Genomic DNA, 14886 nt, shown 5'->3' on the forward strand with positions numbered 1-14886 from the left:
TCTGCTCACTCGCCATTATCACGAGCTAACAAGGCACCAAGGTCGTCATCTGACGGAAGGAGCAATCAGAGCTGCTGGGCTGTGGGTTTTAGGCGGCAAAAAACTAGTCAATTCAGTAATCCACAAATGTTTAACCTGCCGCAAACTACGTAGGAAACAAGAACAACAACTCATGGCGGACCTACCACCTGAACGCCTAAAAACTTGTCCTCCTTTCACCTACGTCGGCCTTGATGTCTTTGGACCGTGGTCCATAACAACCAGGCGTACCAGGGGCGGAGTAGCTGAAAGTAAGCGGTGGGCCATCATGTTTACCTGCATGAGTTCGAGAGCTGTGCATATTGAGGTAATCGAATCTCTGGACACATCCAGCTGCATAAACGCCCTCCGCCGCTTCTTCGCCCTGAGAGGCCCCGCCAAACAGCTGCTATCTGACCGTGGCACCAATTTTATTAGCACTTCAAAGGAACTTGGAATGGATAAATCACTCCAACAGTGCCTAACTGTCCAAGGCTGCAGTTGGGAGTTTAATCCACCACACGCATCCCACATGGGAGGCTCTTGGGAGCGCATGATCGGAGTCGCCCGCAGAATCCTGGACTCCATGCTACTACAAAATAAGGTTCAACTGACTCACGACGTGTTATGCACACTCATGGCTGAGGTTACAGCCATAATAAATGCAAGGCCGCTCGTCCCAGTATCCTCTGATCCAGAGAACCCCTTCGTCCTATCCCCTTCAATGCTCCTTACGCAGAAATCTTGCCTCCTATCCCCACCTGGAGACTTTTCGGATAAAGACCTCTACAACAAACAATGGAGACGGGTCCAAGCCCTTTCCAACCAGTTCTGGACACGCTGGAGGCGAGAGTATCTACCCACATTGCAGCAAAGGCAGAAATGGACCGGGTCGCGCAGAAACCTCCAAGTTGGTGACCTGGTTCTGCTCAAGGACAAGCAGGTTGCACGAAACAGCTGGCCCATGGCCAGGGTCACTGCCACATTCCCAAGCAAGGACGATCGAGTAAGGAAAATTGAGGTAAAGATATGTACTGAAGGGTGCATAAAGACATTTATGCGACCAGTTACAGAAGTTATCCTCCTCATGCCAAAGGACTGAATGCATAATGTTCGTTTAGCATAGTGGCCTCGAGAGGCCAGGCGGGGAGTGTGTTGCCCTTAAGGCGTTTCTCTGAATAAATAGGTTCATAAATTTGAAATAAATAATTCTAAAAAGATTTGTCATTAAAAATTAATATGTGTTGTTAAAATGAATAATTCATGTTGTATATACGTTTTAGTTAAAAGGAAAATATCGCTAAAATGTATTTCCTGTTCTGGCGGGGCACTTCCGGTTCCGGTCAAGCACTTCCGGTTTTGGTCAAGCGCTCGGTTTTGCTGAGAAACAGGCTCCTCATGTTAAAGGCAGTATGGAGATGTAATCAAATGCCATCTACTCCGAATTATCAGGCCGGAACGCCGTAAGTTACTTTATATGACAGTTTGTACAGATAACTTTGGATATTAATGTGTATTTGCTAACATGAATGTTTTAGTGAGAGTAATGCACTTTATTGATGTAAACATGCTTCTGCCTGTTGAGATGGAGTTTATTTTCTGTCATTTCAGTTTTTCACCACATGTTCATGGAGACAATTAAACAAGCTGCAACTAAACTCCAGGGTCTTCATTTGTGGTTTAACTCGGTGTCACCAACATCCTCCTTGAAAACACTACAGCTACATTCAGCAACTAGAAAGTCTAGCTCTGAAACCCATCGCATAACACTCATCATTCATTGATGTCAGCAATATGGAGATTTTCACAAAAGAATTATGATCTCCTGGACACTTAGAGCAACGGCTCTGCAAAAAGTACTTGACTACTGTGGACAAATGTACCTAGAAATAGCGTTGCTTTAAATGTATAATGAGGTCATGCTTTCTGTTTACTCCACTATATCTTATTTTTTCAAGTAAAAAAGAAGGAAAAAACTACGAATTGCCCTTTCAATCCATTAGTCCAGTAAATATGTTTAACTTGTAAGTCCTACATCCAACCATGCAATCTAAAAGTTAAATGACTCTGACAATTAAAGACATCCCCCTTCAAACTACTCTGCTTGGGTACAGTGCCTCCCTACTCCCTACCACTGCCGGCATTCCTGCACCATTTGGAACGTGCCACTGTGACTCCTTTTTACTCCAAATTTAGAAGATGAAGGGTTCAGATACGATGAGCATGACAACTGGAAGAGTTCAAGAAGATGGAATGCAAATTTTAGGAAATATAAGCGTAGCAGGGAGCACCTAAAAGGTACACTGTGTGGAAGTGAAAGCAGTGACTGAGAAACCAATCTGGTAAGTGGGGCGAACACTGAGGGATTGTTGGCATGTCCAATGTTCCCAATGCACTTTGTGTCAACCTTTTGGGAGGAATTCATGTTGTAACACCTGGTGAGTGATGGAAAAAGACAAAATAAAGATGTGGATGCTTATCAATATATGATGAGGATCATCAGCGTGTACTAAAAACTAAAACAGCTCGTTATGCATTGCTATATTTGTAGTTTCTACAAAACTATAGCAACCAAGGCTGTGATTTTACTGACACCGAGTCAAAAGCCTGTCATTTTCTGCTGAAAGTAATTACGCGTGATTTCAGCTGTCAGTTTAACAAAACACACAAATTGGGAACGTAATGACTGAATCTCAGTTGTTTTGCTGACGACCGTGATTAGATTTTTCTCTCCCATAGATACACGTGAAGTGGGTTATGTGGTTGCTATCGCTGCATTTGTGTTTGACAATTTTCACTGTAATTTTGTTAGAGGATGGCATGTAACATTTAGCAGCCATCTGGCACTGTAAGCATGTCATTATTCATTTTCTCTCTTGAAGTTCAATGAACTCTTGCAAAACTGCCAAAACTTACTAAAGACTTTTTTTTCTTCTTCTTTAGCAGGAGCTGTGGTGAAGCAGCCACCTGTTTGATGAATTATTAAAATGTGAAATGAGACAAAACACCAGGACACTTTTGATTTACGACAACAGTTCTTTCACTTTCTTTTCTGTTTTCCTCGCAACGATCCCCCCTGACTACTGTATGTGACTCAATAAACTCGTGGCTTTCAATAAGAGACAATCAGGGCCACTAGCAACCCATTCCCAACCCACTGTCTCCATTAGTCTGCAGCGAGCATATTTCATATTTTAATTAACTGAGTCAATGAATGTATTCCTCTTGAGGGCGTCATGTCGAGGGTGTGGTACAGCAGGCACAAATGAGCCCAAAAAAATAAGAGAGGGAGTTTGAGAGAAAAAAAAAAGATTCTGACACAAAATAGTGGGGTGAGAGAGTGATGGGCTGTCAGGTGGGAGTGTGGTCTTAATCATTGATCCCAAGCAGGCAGCAGAATGAGAACAAAGGCCACTAAAATATTCATTAAAACCTGTTCTGAGCTCGTCGTGCGAGAAAGCAATAGAGAGAGGAGTTGAGAGAGAGGAGAGGGAGGACACTGTTAGGAGTAATGAGAGGAGGTTAGCTTTTTAACATCTCATTACTGGAGTCCACTGGCTCCCGCAGAGACGGGAAGATAGAGACTCTGTCACTGAGCTCTGTAATTTGAACCCAGATCATATCGCACCCCCGAGATGTCACCGTGATAGGATCTCCTTCACACAGACGCGCGTCTCACTCTGTAACCAGAATCACAGCGTGCCCCACCGGCCCTGCTGCCAATGACGATGCCATGACTGGATCTCTCCCACTAGGAAATCAAATTAAAAAAAACTTGTGTATTTGAAATGATAATGCGGAGCTTTTTGTGCAACGAGGGGAAGGGTGTATTTTCCCCTTTCCAAAAAAACATGAGAAGCATTTCAGGGCTGGTGAGCTTGAAAGATGGACCACGCTGGGCAGAGGGAATCAAACAAGCGCTGCGTGTGTGCATTTACAGTATGTGCATACCTGAACACCCAGGTTTGTGTACCAGTTAGTGTTATGTGTGTGTTGTGCTGCTGGCCACCTGCTCACTGTTATTGCTGCTTCCCTTTTATCTCCCCCACTTTTTCTCTATCCTTGACGGGGCCACAGAGCAGCTCCGTTTCTCTCCCCAGCACTCGCATTTCTCCTCCAACAGCAGCCAAAATGTTGACTTGGACGGATGCTTACCGTTTTTTCTTTTTACTTTCAGTGCATGAAAGTGGAAAAGTGGGCAAAAAAAAAAGAAAAAGCAAAGAAGTGTATTGTTGACAGCGAAAAAGAATTCAGGCAGGTAAAAATGGTAGCATATATTTGGAGCGAGGAAAAAACAAACAGACGTATAAAGCCACACCGGTGGTTAAAGAATATTAAATTTTGACTTCTTCTTTCGACTGAATGAGGGAGACAGATGCTTTGTGCCACTCCTGAGCCGTGGGGTAAGGGCCTTTTGAAGAAGTGCCAGTGAACATCACACAGAGGTTCTCATTTTCCCTCCCCTTGCCTCTGCCTCGCGTGCTCGTGTTTACTCAAGGGCAAATATGTGAGGGAATATGTGAACTCACGGGCCGCGCTGCTGTTTCGCTTGCATGTTGTAGATGCTGATGAATAAGTCAATGGCTTCCGAAGGCTGGTCGTTGCATCTTTGCACTTTTGCAGCCTCGAGTGTCTGTTAGAAATACTGTAATTGAATGTTCTGCAGTTTGAAGGGTGTCTTTGACTGCAGGTCGTTTGGGTCGTGTCAGAGAGGTGCACACTACTTGGCTCTTTGTGTCACTCTCTACAATGAGTGGAGGGTGTGGGAGTCAGCTAAAATCCACTGTTTGTGGCTTCAGAGGAGAATGACATTAGAGCAAATAAATCCACTGTACTGGCCTGTGTTTAAAAGGAAGATGGCACCCTACCTCCCCTGCTGTTCCTCCTTGGAGTAACCTTGCAATTTATTTCATGGCTCTCACAAACGACAGATTACACATTCAGATTTTTTTCATCCATCGCTCTGGTCACACTCTGTAAAATGCTGGATTCTACATCCCAGTATTAGGCTTGAAATCTGTTCCCTTCAAAATAAATAAATAACTAGATGTGCATCAGTGTCAGCAAATCTCTTATTAAACTGTGTATTAAGTAGAGAGTAATGTACCAAACATTCAGGTAAGGCTAGCAGGCCTTTTATTTTTAGCCTGAGCTGACTTTCATCGATTAAAATGACAAATATGGCTGGTTTCAGACTATATGAGCTCTAGTTAATTACCATGAAGTCCATTAGGAATGTTGCCTGGTAATGTTCTGTCTGTGTATCTGTGATTGAAAAAGGAAGAAGTAGAAGAAAAACACTGTCTGTAAGTGTCCGTGATGAGTTCCAGCTGAAAGCTGAAGCTCATGGCATCCTATGGTTTACATAAGGCAGAATTTCCTGGGTACACTTTTATTCTTATTCATTCATTCATATTTGTTGTTTCACTTTCACAAAATCGGAAGTATTTAAACATTCAGCTTAAAATGTCCCAATTCTCAGTATGTGCATTTGTCATGGTTTATCATTTGTACATTTAACTGTTCAGCAAAATGGACATAATGTTGACTACATTTTAGTGAACACTTGCAAACTGTAACCTCAGTTTCCTGTTATTAGCTGACAGGATTAGCACCGTGACCATGTCATTGGCTGATATTTGCCTTAAGTAGACCTGCGGTGTATAATTTGCACAGAATTTGTTAAGATCCAAGATTTTCTGTCACTAAAATATATCGGAGGTTCTAAGGTGCTACATAAAGTACAGCTTTGCAATGTTAATTACAGGAAGCTCTTTTTGCGCTCATTTGAAAGTTGACCGCCAGCTGGTAATTCTTGCTATGTATCATTAAATTTGACATTCAGTTTCCTTGGTGACAGATACCATTGCAAGCTACGCATGCATTTCCAAAGGCCAACATTCACTGTTACACTTATGTTCATGTTATTGGTTTTGGAACAACTCCCGACACACATCTGTGGATGCAACGCTTTCTTCCTGCAACTTTGATTCATTTTACTTTCAAGCCAATTTGTTCCTTAGATTCAATTTCAGCACACTGACTCCTGGTCAGTTTCAATCCATTTGGTGCTATCTCCAATAATTAGGCCTTGCATTAACCATGCCTCCCTACAGAGTCTTTCCTTCCTCTTCCACCACCTCATCTGAACAGGAAGCACAAGCGCTTTCAAATGAGATCAGAGCTTTTGAGATTTAGATTCTTGATGATATTAACTATTAACCTGGCTCACGCGTCCCTTCCTCTCTACGACTCTAGCGGTCGATCCCTAAGTGGGTGATTGGCCTCCGGGCAGCAGAATCCATGCATGGCCCAAATTAAATTCGTGGGCCGCAGATGACTTTGCTGACCTTCCGGCTTCCTGAGTTTAGTGGAAATGATTGCCACATGCAGCGAGTGATAATTAACCACCCTCAAAGCACTCCACTAATCATTCTGATCTCTGTAGAGATTATGAGAGGGACAGTGCGTTGCTTTTCACCTGTACTGTTGGATATATACATTAGGTCTCACAAAAGAGGCAATGCATTTTATTTGTGTTAAATAATACGCAGCCAGGAGAAACATCCTGTTTTGTCATTTACTTTTTCAGAAAGGGAAATGGCATAAAAACTCAAACAAAATCCTTACTCCACCATGAAATAACCTTTACAGATACAGATTTGATCTTTTCTTCCTAGCAGTTGTTAAGGTTCAAAATTGAGGAGGGAGAGTACAAACCACTCTTGGTCCAGAAGCTCTTTGGTCAAACAATGATTTTAATGAACACACGTGTGGGAAGACACTCTGTACGCAGACAGCCAGTAGTCCTCGACTCAATCAAAGCATGAACAGATATTTTATAGCATCAGGGTTTGATTTACTGACGCCCCTTCATGCGTCACAGATACATTTTATACATAGATCAGATCAACACTACAATGACTTTTAACCTAGAAGATGATGTTCTATTTTGATGGCTGGTACTTTCCGTTCTTATCTTAAAGTGAATTGTTCCTCTTTCTTGCCGAGACACTTTTGCAGTTACAACCAGACATAACTAATGTGTGTGTATGTGTTGACCTCACATGCTCTTTGTGTCACCTCTTCACCTACTGTCTGTGTCTCGTCCTCAAATGCTCTTTCTCAATTCACCTGTTGCACTTCTGACCTTTTACCAGACCAGAGGCTCACTGAGACTATGTGTATGTCTTCTACTAAATAAATGTTTTAACCAAGAACCTCTACTAAAACCTTAATATAAAATGATCTGATATATAAGTGTTTTGTAAGCATGTATTGCAATTCCTTCTATGGCTCCAAGTCACTTGCACAATAGATTGTCCGAACATCGCGCCGAACAAAGCTTCCGACCCCCAATTAATTGACCGAGCTCCAACTCTTTAATAAGCACAGATATGCATTGTGTATAAAATAGTCATAACTGCTTAAGGCCTTCTTAAAGCTATCTGTTACATTGTTAAAGCCTCGTCTTAGCCTGCTGCTCAAAATAACTTCCACTTCTGCAAAACTCTCCAAGCCTGTATCCTGTCAGCCTGTTACTTTTAGCCTTTCTGAAAGACACACTGTTCAACCCCTGAATGCAATATAAACTCCAGATTGTATTATTAATGCAATGGTAATGATGACAATTATTTAGCAATAGCAGTAAAATAATTTCCCTGCTCCACACTCCCTCTCTCGACCTCTGGAACACCAGAGGTCGCAATACATTGTGTCCTCGAGATCTCCAGGATCCTCGCCCCTCCTGTGGTCGCCGAGATCTTCTGCAAAGGAAACAAAACACCTTTTCCTGCATCTCCCTAACTTATCCTATTTGGGACTCTTTAATCAAAAGCATGATCCTAATTATGCTCTTAACTTATTGACTTGTATTTATGTATATTCTTCAACGTTCCTCATCACTTTAAAACTCTTTAAGCCCTGCTTTCACGTCCGGTTGCTCGCTCTATTTTTCCCTTATCTGATCATCAACATCCTGTGCACAAATTGTCGATGCTGCAAGTTCCTCTACTCTAAAAGATCCAAAAGAAAACAACCACTTTAATCAATTAAGTTTAAGCATATAAGCAATTACTCCTGTATACATTTCATCATAGCTAAATGCTGCCTTGAAACAACTCCTATGTGTTAACTTCATTTTAACCTCACATTTCCTATGTTATAACCCATTTTGGTATAGCCTTTTTATTTCATTTTGCTCCTTTTAATGTAACAATACCTTCTAATTCTAGTTTATCAGACTTAACCAAAATATATGCTTTCCTTCCTCTTTGGTCCTTCTTTAAGTTCAGTCAAAAAGCTAAATGAATTTGAGGCCTTTTGCCTGGAATCAATACTGTCATGTGTGTTTCTTAACTCTGTGTCTGTAAGCGTGTGCAATCCTTCAATAACTTCAATAACTCATATCAAAAAATGCAATATGTATAAAAATCATTTCTATTTATAAGCTCTCCCCTTTATCCTAAAAATACCTCCTATGTAATATCTGTATGTGTAAGCCTACATTATAACCACTACTTCTAGAAATCAAAAAGAAATCAAAGCTGTTCTACCCCTTCAACCCTCACTAATTTTCCCTCTAAGAATTATTCTCAGCTTTGAAAAACCAGCATTGTATCTTCTAAACAGGATTCAGTTCTGTCATGGTCCTGGGCCATGTTGGCCCAGTATTCTTGGTTCCTTGTATTTTCACTCCTTATTTAGGCCATGTTTTCTGAGGTGTCCTGTTGTGGTGTTCCCTAAGTGTTTTTCCCTTTGTGACTCTTACCCCCTTGTGCCCCTCTGTGTATTTATGAGCTCTCGTCTCTCTTTGTGTTTTATTCCATGTTTTACTTTGACAGTCTCTCGTCAGTATGCGTAATTTTGTGTTCACTCCTGCCCTGTCTCGTTATGTTTATCAGTGTCACCTGTGTTCCCCACCTGTGTGTAATCTCCCTGTGTTCTCTGGGTGTATTTAAGTTGTGTCTTCTGTTATGGTAGTTGCTGGTTCGTCTGTATTGTTTCCCCTCGGTCTCCCTGCGTCTCTTGTGTATTTCCCCGGACCTCCCTGCATCCTCGTTTCTGGTTTGTGTTATTAGCTTACCCAGTTTAGGTTTCCGGTTTCTTGTTTTTCCACCAGTGCTGTTTTGTGCCCACCGTTGTAAATAAATATTCACCTGCACCAGAGCTGCCGCCTTTTGGGTCCTTTTCTACAACTCCACACGGCTTGCCCCGCAAACCGTGACAAGTTCACTTTAATCCTTTAACCTTAACTTAAAAATAACAGTTTCAGTTTTACCATATCCAAATGATCAAAAACCCCAAAAGTCCTAAAATGATCCTAAATTATTAAACAATTAAATTAATAAACCCTAAACCCCCCTTTATCTTGATACATTTCATGTGTCAAGATACTATACAAAACTTAAAAATGCTCAGTTTTCCCCACTCATGATCCAATCTATGTCATAAAAATAAACTTAAAACAGAACAGTTATCAGTCATGTGTTTCTTCAATTAATGATAACTGAGTTACATCAAAAAATATTTCCCCTTTAGCATTTGGCATTCTCCCAACAATATACTATAATCCCATAATCTAACCCCAGTCAACAAAACAAAACAGAAATTTTCTCTGGTAAAAGCCAATTGTTCGTCCACATTTATTCATCCCCCTCCTTCATCCAGTCACACATTCACTCACATGCATTCACACCATATGTTTGCTAATAGTGGAGCTTCCCGCGTCAGATTTTCCACCCTCAGCAAAATGAGCTCAGTCATTTTTTATTTTCCATAGGAAAATATTTCTTTATGCTTTTGGACTGGATTGACTCGCATAAAATCCTTTTTACAGGGACTTACGACCTGAATAGTCCCCAGGTAGCTTTTTCCTCAGCCAATTGTAATCTGGAAAGCCGCCTTATATTTGCTCTTCCCGATAATTTTCAGCGCCGTTATTCACTGTTGCAGGCCTGCTTAAAACAGAAATGAAAAAATAGAGCTGATTATTAGCTCATAAAAACAAAACAAAATCACCTGACAGGTTTTCTTTAAGTGCACTGTTACAAAATAATGGGCCCAATTTTAGACATGTCCATGTTTCCTAAAACTCCCTCTATTAAAACAAAAACACCAACAACCCAAACCTAACTGACAAAATCAACCCATCACCACAACAACCTCAACAACCTTAAACGCACAAAAGTTTTGCCACCACATAATTTCGCCTCCTCAATACACCGAAAGTCTCATTAAAACCACACAATTTGCACACAAAAATCACCCCCTTATGCTCTTAAATTCAGCATAAGACCCCTTACGACATCATATAATCACTAAACTATAAATTCCCTACCCCAATCTGCACTTCTCGTCTGCCATGCTTCCTCTTCTGAAAGTCACTTCCTCAGTCACACACATACAGGAAGCTCCTACGTCACCACTCACTCCAGCTAATGTGCATACTGAGTCATCTCTCAAAAAGCTGTAACAACAGAAACATATGTTTAAACATTCCCAACTCATTAAATCATTTTATTTATTTCTACAGTGATCACTGGTTTTGATCACTCAGTACGAGAGAGCACTCCTAAGTCACTCTTTTAAAACTACTTTAATCACTTTTTGTTTACATAACTCACTCCCTTTGTCATATGGCTTCTTCTATTCCTCAATTACAAACTCAAATGTATTTTATTAAACATTCACACCATTGTATCATTCATACAAAATAGCAAGCTGTTCTTCATTGCATATGTTTGTGTTCTTAGCCAGGTTTAATCTGTATCTCTGCATTAAACTCCATGAGCTTGTCTTGTCTTTATAAGGTTAATGCATTTTCTGCTTGTGTGTGTGATTTTGCATATGTTGCTTTTGCAGTGTGTCAGACTCCTGCACAATTCTCCACTTAAGCCGTCAGTTCTCTTTCCCAAATTTGCTAACCCAAATTTTAAGTTCCCACCTTATTCCTGCTCCTCAGCCAGAAGCTAGGGCCCACTTGTCAGGTTTATGGAGACATGGCGCTGTAAACAATTCAACCAGAAACTTGCCTTGGCATGTCCAGTCAAGTTAACCTACAGGTTTCTTCCGACCGCTGCCTGGGGAGAATTGATCCAGATCTGTTTCGCCCCTAAAGAAACACAACTGAGACATTTTCATTATTATCATAAGTACTTAAACTACCCGTTTCCCTTTCTCTGGTCAGAAATCCCAACTTATGTCATGTATATACGTGTAAGCAGGTCTTCATTGCTTTTCCTATGTATTTTGTTAATGTTCAGTAAGTGTAAGCTGCTTTCTTCATTGCCTCTATATGTTATAGTCAGGTTTAATTCATGCATCTTTTCCCTAATTTCTTAATTCAAAACTATCTCACTTCTGATCCTTTCCAGAAATAATTTCACATGTAACACTTTGTCTATGTGTGTTTTCTATTCTTGTTTACCTCTTTGTTTGTGACGGTGGACATCTCTAAACCATCATGAGTTCAGGCTTTCATTTCAATCCAATTACACCCTGTATTCTCACAGTCGAACTCGTCCGGCTTCGCCTCTCACTGGTCACTGTCCTCTTCTCTCAGTGTCCTTTTGTTGTCTTGAATTCCAGCAAACACAGTCTGTTTCTTCTCTGTTTCTCTTCAGTATTTTCCTTTTGGATCAAGTCCCAGCCTGGCAAAATACCACATTCAGTGCCTTTAAACAGTCATGTCACACTGTTCTTACCAGCCTGCTGTCCACCGTGCATGGTTCATCACGTGGTTTCTTCTTTTCTGTTGATCCTCTCAGTCATCTCTTTCAAGATTACTCCAAGCATGGCAAATCTGACAATCAGTGTCCAGTGCTTTACCACCGTTCATTATCCCACTGTTCAACTGCCCAGCCTGTATTTTACAGTACATGTTTCCACCTCGTGGTTCCTTACATGCTGCTGCTGGTGTCGTCAGTGTGGTTTCCGTTGCACTGTCTTTTGCCTGCTATTAATTCTTCTCAAGTCCACGATGTTCTGTCTGTCTTCATCAGGAGATTAACTGTCCTTTGAGCCTCTTCTCAGGATGGGGACAAGTGGGAGGTCAAGCTGTAAAATTTTAAGCCAAAATCTGGCCTGTTTTCTCCCAATTATGCTACTCTAGTGGTTTTGGCGCCGTACTCAAAATTCCAGGTTGAGAGAAGTCCACCTTTATTTATCTGTAATCTGTGTTGACACACTAAAACATACAATTAATATCCTTTTCATTTCTTTTCTCAAAACCTCCATTCGCTTTATCTGCCTAGAGTTTAACTCATCTGTTTCTCTCTCTGGGTGCTCACTCGTCACCTTATATGGGCATGCAAACTTCCTGTCACCCACACCATTTCCTGTTACACACACACAGCACGCAGCTGCTCTGCTGTTTCTCCAGGCTAATCAAACTTATTTTGTATTTACAATCTACAAACCCTCTGTAATTCTACTAACTTTTGATCTAAAATGTAGCATCATTCACACAATGATTTCATAATCCTCTCACACACACCTTTTAAATAAACTAAACTCTTATAACATCACTCATGCATCTCTTAAATTAAAAACACTTTCAAACTTTAAAACATCCTACTTTACATCACCAAAGAAATACCTCTCACACCTTTATTCATCATTCAAAACCTTCTAGTCACCGCATTCACACAAGAAATTGAAAAAATAAAACACACCAGCAACTATTGCTGGAGAGAAGTTACTACTGAAAGTAATATGTTAATCTTAAGTATACACAGTGCACTCAATATATTTATATATCTACATCCAACTTCAGTCAATTACTATACATCCCCTACGGCAACTCAAAACTTTATTTATAGTCCTCTAATAAACATAAATGGCATTTTAAACACACACTCAACAATGTTTGCAGCAGTATTTGTAAAACCAACTGTGGCTTAAACAGTTCACTGCTTACTCATTTGCATTTTCACACTCACACACACCGTCTAAAAATAGCAGCAGGCAGTCAGTGCATTACTGACTCGACACACAGAGATCTCTCACACCAAATGTTCTTATTCTATATTACAACGACGTCTTATATTTACAACCACTGTCAGATCTGTCAGCTTTAGCGCCTACACAATTTCGACAAATTTAAAATAACCGCCCAGCGGATGAACTCCCTGAGTTTTTTGCGACCAATTAACCAGTATCAAGACTTTAACTGTTTCTGGCCTCATCTCTAAAGTCCCTAACACAATTTAAAAGCGTCAACCAACCCAAACTTTGCCTGAAGCTCTATTTTTGGCATTTCCCAGCCAAGGCTTACGCTGAAGTATTAGGTTAAAGTTACACGCCCGAAGTCCAACTTCTCCTGTCCAAAAAAGCGCAGGTACCGTTCCAAACGGTAAGGAGACTCTAACTCCTAGCTTCATTCCAGGATGCCCTGTACCCCACAGTTAAGCCAAACTGAACTAACCCTGTTCGCCGACAGGTCAATGTCGCGCGTCCACGACAAGGAGGGAGCGTAACCTCCGGGCTCTGCGCTTCCTAGAACCCCCACGGTTCCGTTCTAAGATAATTTATAATACTTTGGAACAACAGTAAAACACCCAACAAAGTGTAAGACTGAAGCAGGTCCAACCTTATAACCAAAAAATAACCAAATTCCCTAAGATACTAAAATCTTTGAGCAGTCCAACTGCTTACCACGGTCCTAACCGTATTAAATCCTTTTAGCGGTCCAACCGCATTCAATCATTACCAGCAGTCCAACTGCTTTTAAATCCTCAGTACTGTCATGAGATTCTCATCAAAATCAAAGCAGACATTTACCGGCAACTTTTACTGAATAGACATTTAATTTTATCATCCAATTCAGCACACTTCGGATAAAATCAACAGGCCTGTGCCTACCTCTTTTTAAAGGCGCCTGTCCCCTCAGTTTGGTTGCCGGGTCACGCCTGCCTGTCTGACCACAACGGACCATACATCACCGTCTACACCTCCAATCCTCCCTCCTCAACCACCGGACGAGCCCCCAAATGTTAAGGTTCAAAATTGAGGAGGGAGAGTACAAACCACTCTTGGTCCAGAAGCTCTTTGGTCAAACAATGATTTTAATGAACACACGTGTGGGAAGACACTCTGTACGCAGACAGCCAGTAGTCCTCGACTCAATCAAAGCATGAACAGATATTTTATAGCATCAGGGTTTTTTTACTGACGCCCCTTCATGCGTCACAGATACATTTTATACATAGATCAGATCAACACTACAATGACTTTTAACCTAGAAGATGATGTTCTATTTTGATGGCTGGTACTTTCCGTTCTTATCTTAAAGTGAATTGTTCCTCTTTCTTGCCGAGACACTTTTGCAGTTACAACCAGACATAACTAATGTGTGTGTATGTGTTGACCTCACATGCTCTTTGTGTCACCTCTTCACCTACTGTCTGTGTCTCGTCCTCAAATGCTCTTTCTCAATTCACCTGTTGCACTTCTGACCTTTAACCAGACCAGAGGCTCACTGAGACTATGTGTATGTCTTCTACTAAATAAATGTTTTAACCAAGAACCTCTACTAAAACCTTAATATAAAATGATCTGATATATAAGTGTTTTGTAAGCATGTATTGCAATTCCTTCTATGGCTCCAAGTCACTTGCACAATAGATTGTCCGAACATCGCGCCGAACAAAGCTTCCGACCCCCAATTAATTGACCGAGCTCCAACTCTTTAATAAGCACAGATATGCATTGTGTATAAAATAGTCATAACTGCTTAAGGCCTTCTTAAAGCTATCTGTTACATTGTTAAAGCCTCGTCTTAGCCTGCTGCTCAAAATAACTTCCACTTCTGCAAAACTCTCCAAGCCTGTATCCTGTCAGCCTGTTACTTTTAGCCTTTCTGAAAGA

General features: G+C 41.0%; 2 protein-coding genes across 3 annotated transcripts in view; one reads left to right on the forward strand and one right to left on the reverse strand.

Annotated features, from left to right (window-relative positions):
* astn1 (astrotactin 1) overlaps positions 1-14886 on the reverse strand; it is a 518487-nt gene that overhangs the window by 236162 nt on the left and 267439 nt on the right. The gene's annotated exons all lie outside the window — the stretch shown is intronic.
* On the forward strand, positions 167-1951 carry LOC308412690 (uncharacterized protein). Its single transcript, XM_080907216.1, has 2 exons — positions 167-1481; positions 1630-1951. Exon 1 carries the CDS (start codon positions 173-175, stop codon positions 1118-1120), a length of 948 nt encoding a protein of 315 aa, XP_080763342.1. The 5' UTR covers positions 167-172; the 3' UTR covers positions 1121-1481; positions 1630-1951.

This window comes from Rhamphochromis sp. 'chilingali' (genome assembly GCF_963969265.1).
Source record: "Rhamphochromis sp. 'chilingali' genome assembly, chromosome: 16".
Taxonomy (NCBI): domain Eukaryota; kingdom Metazoa; phylum Chordata; class Actinopteri; order Cichliformes; family Cichlidae; genus Rhamphochromis; species Rhamphochromis sp. 'chilingali'.

Bases quoted from the DNA above. Each gene is read 5' to 3' on its own strand.
- LOC308412690 (XM_080907216.1), top strand. From the start codon at position 173: ATGGCGGACCTACCACCTGAACGCCTAAAAACTTGTCCTCCTTTCACC.